The sequence below is a fragment of the Triticum aestivum genome, chromosome 5D, assembly GCF_018294505.1.
Source record: "Triticum aestivum cultivar Chinese Spring chromosome 5D, IWGSC CS RefSeq v2.1, whole genome shotgun sequence".
Classification (NCBI taxonomy): domain Eukaryota; kingdom Viridiplantae; phylum Streptophyta; class Magnoliopsida; order Poales; family Poaceae; genus Triticum; species Triticum aestivum.
In genome coordinates this window covers 412,125,759-412,133,166 of record NC_057808.1, presented here as the reverse complement: position 1 = coordinate 412,133,166, position 7,408 = coordinate 412,125,759, and the positions used below count along the sequence as shown (strand labels likewise).

Here is a 7,408-nt window from a genome sequence, read left to right as displayed (position 1 = left end):
TGCTCCTTTGGCGTTTCCCGACTGCCGCTGCCCTACCCCGTGGCGGCTAGGTTCGTCGTCTCCTTCGGGCCCCTTCCCCATCACGACGTGCCTGCGCTGGTCGATGGGGCATTTGGACGTGTCCTCACCTTCGCTGGCCTCCGCTACACGATGCTCGCTACCACTCGCCTCCTGCAGGAATGTCCGCACCGTCGGCATCGTTCTCCTCCTCGCCGGAGGAATCTCTGGGCCGTCCTCCTCACAATTTCGAGAGAGAACCATCAAAATGAGCAGCCATCGCCAGACTTGTTCCGTGATTTTCTTGATTTTAGGATACAGCTGTCGGATGCATATGGTCTGTGTGGATCGTGGATACAGTCGTGGTGGATTACTTGTTAGAATGCCTTGCTGGGTGGACCGTGGATTACATGGTTGGTGTGCTCCGTCAGGTAGTGGCAGCAAGCAATGCGGCACCAAGCTGGGCATGAAGTGCACAGACAGAGCAGAAAATATCAGAGTGATTTGTGCTCGTGCCTGGAGCTAATACTGGTATACGGTATGATTCAACCTTCTCTTCTCTAAGATTGCAGCATCTTGGTTTGGATAGCTACTTCTCCAAATTGCAATGGAGATACAAACATGTATTTTGAGAGTGAAGTCTATCTATTACAGGTTATCATGTATTTTGACAGGTACTATTGAGTTGCTGGCATGCAGTTTTTTTCACAGTAGCAATGCCATGCGAACGTCCTTTTTCTTTGACAGTACAACACAATGACATCTTAACTCTAACTGAACCTCGTCATTATTGTTTACATGACAGCATAGATGTTGCTCAGTTACCAATTTGTTACCTGTCAAGATTTTCACATGTCGTAGTTGCTGACAGGGGATATAAAACATGTGGATATTGTTATATTTTGTAGCTAGTGGCAGGGGATATGATGAACTGACCAATTGTTTTCATGCATATTCTATCACCTGTAGTTCTTATTACAGTTACATGATCATGTGACAGCATGGCATCGGACAGCACAGCCTTCACCTTAATGCACCCCAAAGGTGATCATCGCCTAAGCACACCAAGGATGAGCCATAACCATACTGCTGACCCACCGGCGGGGTGAGGACAAATTGCGTAGCATCATGTTTTTTCAGTTAAAAACCTGAGAACAGAAAGACATATCTAACATAGTATGTAAAATTTGTAAAGCTCATATGAAAATAGCTGAGATCAAGTTAGGTAAGCACATTCTTGCAAGCGATGTATTTTCTCACTTACGAGAATTACCAGTTGCATATATAATATACTGCAGTAGCCTATATTCATGCACTCTCATTTTTGCTGAACAATTCATGATCAATACTGGATTCTTTTTAAAGGAAGACACTTCAACTTAGTTTGAGCTCTCATGTTGTCGAATGAATCAGCAAGTATGTTTTCTGTGGCTTTTATAAATTGGCACAATGTTTCTGATTTTCAACCTAACAAAATTATATGTTTCGTCCAATCATGTTTTTTACCCCATTATGTAATCGGCTCAGGTGACAATAGTATCTTCATTGTTCTTCTCATGACCATTTCCTTTCTCAGACTGCTGGTCTACAGTCTTCTTCTTCCTCCAGATTTCAATGATGACTCGAATCCCTCTAGGAGTTGAGTGAGATAATCCATTTTGTTTTTATGCCAAGAGGTATGAATTAGAAGTACCGGTTGCTACGTTCATGGCCGTTGTAACCAACGCACATCACTCTAGAGTTGGACCAATTTCGGGTCATCGTGGCAGCGAAGATGATGGAAGCCACCATTCCAAGGTGGCAATGAACCGGTGTAGAACTAAAGAACACGTCGGCTGGCTGGTGAAGCTTGAAGCTCCATGCATCAAATTTTCTGTATGCTGAAGTCCTTTCCTGGCACGGGGGTAGCATGCTTTGAATTTACTTGTTGTTTATCTATGTTTCAGTATATGAACGGTTATCCTTAGTAAACCATGCTTTTAGCACTTTATTTTTAGTTCTTGCACATCTCGTTGTTGCCCTGTTTTGGGCTATAAAACGTACCAATGCCCTTGGTCTCATTTTTCAGGAGGGTTGTGGCCTTTTGCTCCAATAAGAAGCGGGTGAGAGTGAAAACTTGTCACTCTATGCATGAAAACCATATTCTGTCAAGTTCAATACACATTCTTGATCAGAACAATTTGGTGTCAATAATTGTTTTCTCCGGTGGCAATGCTGGTTTATCCATGCAATATAATCAAATATTTATATTTCAGCTAGACTTTTTATTAGGTTTTAGATGGTTTTCGCAGTACCTCAAACATCTCGAATATTATCTATTTAGGTTCTCGTATTTAGCTCACAGCTCCAACTTTCGTTGAAGGGAAACTCAAGGTTCCAACTTGATATGCCCTCTCTTTCATTTGGTTTATTGGAGCATATAGTTGGTAAATTTGGTGACCTAAAAGCAATTTTAGGTATATCAGATAGAAAGTGAGGAGAGTAAATTTTACTCAAGGTTCCAACTTGATATGCCCTCTCTTTCATTTGGTTTATTGGAGCATATAATTGGTAAATTTGGTGACCTAAAAGTAGTTTTAGGTTTATCTCTTAAGTGCTTTGGGCGAAAATTTCTGTTCATAGCTCTATTTTTACATAGCAATGTATGAGCGTGACGACGACGTGCTATAGCCCGGGATGAAGGATGGGTCCAGTATAGAACTAGGAGTTACTATCACTAAGATAGGAAGGCGGTTGCCGCCCTTGTTTTTTGCTGCTGGCCTGCCATGGTGGTGTTGATCACTAGCTCACTTAGAACATGAGTTAGTGGATATTGTGATAAGAGCAAGGGTTCAGAGTGAGCAGGATGGGGACTGGGCTACGTCTGTTCAGTTATGGTTGTCTAAGCTAAATAATTTCCCTACTTTAGAAAATGTGACAAATTACATTTCATCAGAGATGGCTTTGCGGTAAATTGCATGAGCGGGCGGTTCATATTTTTTTTATCAAGTCATGCAATTTTTTGGTTAGGATAGAAGGGTAAATGCATTGGTTGGTTGCTTCAAGAGTTAATAACGGACACGGTGGTGTACCAGTTGCATGCCCAACAACAAACATCAAATTTTTGCTTGATGGTAATGCAAGACATTCAACTGTATGTTACAACGTGACAATGGCCCAGGAGACATCAGGTCTGCCTTGTTGGCTTGGGAGGTGTCATGGGCGGCGCATGCCTTGCCCCCCCCTTGATTTTGGGAAGAGCGTTGAACACCCGTTTGATTTCTGAACATGTCCAGACAAGAGGGAGAAATGTGGTTCAACCTTAGAGACAATCTTAATTATTTATTTGAATCATTTATATGCATTGTAGCCCGTAGCAACGCACGTCGTTCTACTAGTTTATCTAATATCTCAGCATGGATATGCCCAGTCGACTCGGAGCCTGCGGTCGCCGACGAGGTGGCCGTTGAGCTTGTTGACGGCCTCCTCCGCGTTGTCGCGGCTCTCGAACGCGACCCAACCGAAGCCGACGCGGTCGTCGAAACTCAGCCTCGTGAGTTTGCACCCGACGAGCGCTCCGAACCGCCTGAAGAGCCAGTTGAGCTCGCGGTTGCCGGGTATCGCGCTCAGCGGCACGTTGGTCACTCGTACGAGGCGCCGCAGCTGGTCAGTCTCAGAGCAGGAGGAGGCCAGCAACAGCGGGTGACTCCCCGGACGGCACCGCTCCGCGCAGGTGCTGAGGCGGATAGGCCCGTGGATGTAGTTGTAGGGGCAGAAGTGATCGTTGTCGTGGAGTCTGCCTACTCCGCAGACGCCGCACGTCCTCTTCTCACTGCGGCGGCGCTCATCGTCTGAGAGAAAACACGAGGGATGTCGTCAGTACCGTACACGCTTGGTCGATTATGGAAGTACGTACACCGGTCATATGCGTACGCACGTTTCTTGTCGTCCTGCTCCTTGGCCGGCGCCGTGCCCTCCTGCCGCCCGTTTCTGCACCCCGTGCGCGCGGCAGAGGGTTTGGGTTGGATGGCTTTTCAGATGTGCACGAACGCGTGTTAGTGTCCGTGTATGGACCATGAAGGAAATTCCCTCAAAAAAAAACTGCATATTGGTTGTCCAACAAGAGAAGCCCCGCAAAAGAAAAAGAAGAAGAGAAACGCACGAACCTTGCGGCGCTGGCGCAGACGGCTTCTTGACAATCTTCTTCTTTATCGTAGCCGCTCTGGCCTTTCTCCTCTTCTTCTTCTCGCCGATCTTCCTCCGCTGTCTGCGGCTGGCCATCTCCTCGACTTTCCGGCGGTTGGTTTCTTCTCTAACGTTTCCTTACTTATTAACCCTGTGGCGTACTTTTAGCTGCCAATGAGACTTGGAAGGTTTGGATACCAAATTCGACCGTGACTCGGATCGGATGTTTTTGTTAAGGGAAACGTTTGGGCGCGGTGCGCCGGCCGAAACGTTGCGCTGGTTCGCACGCCACGCTGGCAAACGCGCCCGCGCAGTGGTCCCGCATCCCCGCCTCCTTCCTTATACGCCTCCATCCCTTACCTTCAGCCTATGTGCGCGCATCCTTCCCTTCCCCCGGGCTGCGACTAGGCCACCACGGACTCCATCGCCGGCGGCCAGGCGCTCCCTCGCCGGCCGCCATGGCTGCCTGCTGCCATGGCCATATTCATACCCTACCTACAGCCTTCAAGCGCGCGCATCCCCTCCCCCCCTCCTCCTCCCGGGTAGCGACTGGGCCACCACAAGCTCCGTCGCCGGCGGCCAGGCGCTCCCTCGCCGCCCGCCATGGCTGCCTGCCCGTCATGCCCGGATCCACCCACGTATAGAAGTGTTGCAACCGTCACCTAGAAAAGCTTCAACAGCCATTGAAAAAAGCTTCAACCATAGACATAGAAAGCTTCAATGGCACAACACAAAAAGGGGAAGCTGCAGCCGTAGTTGAATTTTGCTACTACCGGCGAAGCTTTTTGCTACATCCATCAGGCGGAGCTCGGACCTCGCGACGACGACAACGATGTTTTGCTGCAACCGTAGCAGGATTTTGCTACTACGTTGGGGTTTTTCGCTACATCCATGTAAGGCGGAGCTGCGACCTCGTGAAGGCGGCGACGGCGTTTTTGCTGCATCCGTAGTTTGATTTTGCTACTACCGCAGAAGTTTTTTGCTACATTCAGTCAAATGGCGTTGATTGACTGGCGGCATAGATTTTTGCTACAACTGGCATAACACTTTTGCTACAACTAGCGTCACGTTTTGCTACAACACACAGCCGGCGCCGCGGTTTTGCTACAACTAGCATCATTTTTTGCTACAACCGGCATAATGTTTTGCTACATCCATCATGGCCGAGCTGCGACCCGCGACGACGACGACGGCTTTTTGTTACAACTGTCATAGGTATTTGCTACGTCCGGTAACGGGTTTTGTTACATCCGTTCATTTTTTTAGAATGCAAATATTTGCTACCTGCAACGGCGAGCTACAACCAGCGACAATGGCGACCTTTCTTTTTTGTTGCAACCGTGTCTCCATTTTGCTACAACCAACAACGAAAAATGCTACAACGGCCAATTATATTTGCTGGAACCAGTCAATCGCCAGCGAGGCGGAGCTGCATCCATGGCGTGCGCAGGCGGGATCCATCCATGGCGAGCGCGGACGGCGATGCTGCATCCATGGCGAGCGCGGCCAGAGGAGCTACATCCATGGCGAGCGCGGATCTCCGACAAGCGCGGGCGGCGGAGCTGCATCCGTGGCGACCGCTGTTCTTGGGCAAACGCAGAAGGCCGGCGAGGGCGCCCACCGGCGACGAGGGAACGCCGCGGTGGTGCTTCAAGCTCGGCTGTTTTCTCGCGGGTTATGGCGTGGTCTCGGCGGCGCTCGGGGGAGGAGACAACGTTTCTGCAAGAGGAAGAAGGGAGCTGGGCGAATCGTTTTTTACCTAGATCTGACGGTCTCCGCGATTTGATCTGACGGCCCGCGCGCGACCGGCCGAAACGTTGGGCCGGTGCGCCGGCGCAGATCACTGCCCTAATAAGATAGAATGCTAGGCGCCGGCGCGCCGGACTAACTTTTTGGCCGGTCAGCCCGTGGCCGTTTGATTAGCACAAGCACAACCGTCAGATCTGGAACTGTCCCCGTCCTCCCCTCATCTTCAACCTCCTGCACGAGGAAAAAGGAGAGGAAAGAGAGCACCGCCCCCGCACGCGCCGACCGCCTCGCCTCCTCGTCTTCCCTCACCGCCGGTCGCCGCCCTCGCTGTCGCTGCCGGCTCGCGCCGCCGCTGGTACCGTCCTCCTCGTCACCGCACGCAGAAACGTCCGCGTAGCTCATTGTCGTGCCGGTTGCAGCAAAAAAAAAAGGCCCACGCCGCCGACGAAAGTATCTGTCGTTCTCGCTGGTTGATGCAAATAAACAGGCCGCTGCCTCTGCCGTCACACCTAAGCCGTTTGCCGATGGTAGCAAAAAAAGCTGCCGGTTGTAGCATTGGGGTGGCTAGTTGTAGCAAAAAATCTTCGAGCAAAAATAGGGTGATGTTCTATCAAAAACCAAAACAACGGTTGTAGCAAAAATCGAAACGGGTTCCAGCAAACCAAAACTCCATTGCTAGCAAAAATGCAAAATTGGGAGTTCTTCCAGCAGAGCAAAAAACGGTGGTTGTAGCAAAAATTATAGCTGCTTCCAGCAAACCAAAACGTCATTGGTAGCAAAAATGCAAAATTGGGTGTTCTTCCAGCAACTCAAAAAAGGGTGGTTGTATCAAAAAATGGAGCCGCTTCCAGCAAAGCAAAATGCCATTGGTAGCAAAAATACAAAATTGGATGTTCTTCCAGCAAAAGCAAAAGACAATGGTTGTAGCAAAAAATGGAGCTGCTTCCGGCAAATCAAAACGCCGGTTGTAGCAACTGGTACGAGGGTAGCGCCGGCTAGCCGGAGTGAAACCAGGGGTTGGGGTAGGCTCTTAGCACGCTCGATGTAGGGGAGCTAAGCACGCCGCCGGCCGCAACACCAGCGCATTGCCGCAGTTAAGCACCGCCGCAGCTCCAGTGTGCCGCTGATTGCTGCTCCAGCACGCCATTGGTTGCAGCTCCAGCGCATCACCACGGCTCCGCACTTCCTGGATGTGGTGGTGGAGAGAAGAAACAGAGAGAGAGAAGGCAGGGAGAGTTGAGCGGTGGAAAAGATGCAAGGGGATGGGAACGAGAAGATAAGGTCACTGCCGCTTTTTTCATGGGGCCCGCACGAGGACACGTTTAAAGTAGCCACGGGTGGTTGCGTATCGCTCTGGTCAGTTCGATCAAGTCAGATCCAACGACGCGCGTGTGTCCAGTGCAGCGTTCGGCCGGCGCGCCGAGTGGAAAGGTTTCCCGACTCTAAAAGCAACCAACACCACGTACGCACTACGTACACGCCGCATCGATCACTTCCG

At 50.0% G+C, this 7,408-nt stretch overlaps 1 protein-coding gene across 1 annotated transcript; it reads right to left on the bottom strand.

Moving 5' to 3' along the window:
- Positions 1-3,286: 3,286 nt before the first annotated feature.
- LOC123125197 (uncharacterized) lies at positions 3,287-4,275 on the bottom strand. The gene is made up of 3 exons (XM_044545726.1): positions 4,143-4,275; positions 3,914-4,006; positions 3,287-3,827 (listed from the first exon to the last, which is right to left on the bottom strand). The coding sequence occupies exons 1-3, from the start codon at positions 4,255-4,257 to the stop codon at positions 3,388-3,390; spliced, it is 648 nt and encodes a 215-aa protein (XP_044401661.1). The 5' UTR covers positions 4,258-4,275; the 3' UTR covers positions 3,287-3,387.
- Between the last annotated feature and the right edge of the window lie 3,133 nt (positions 4,276-7,408).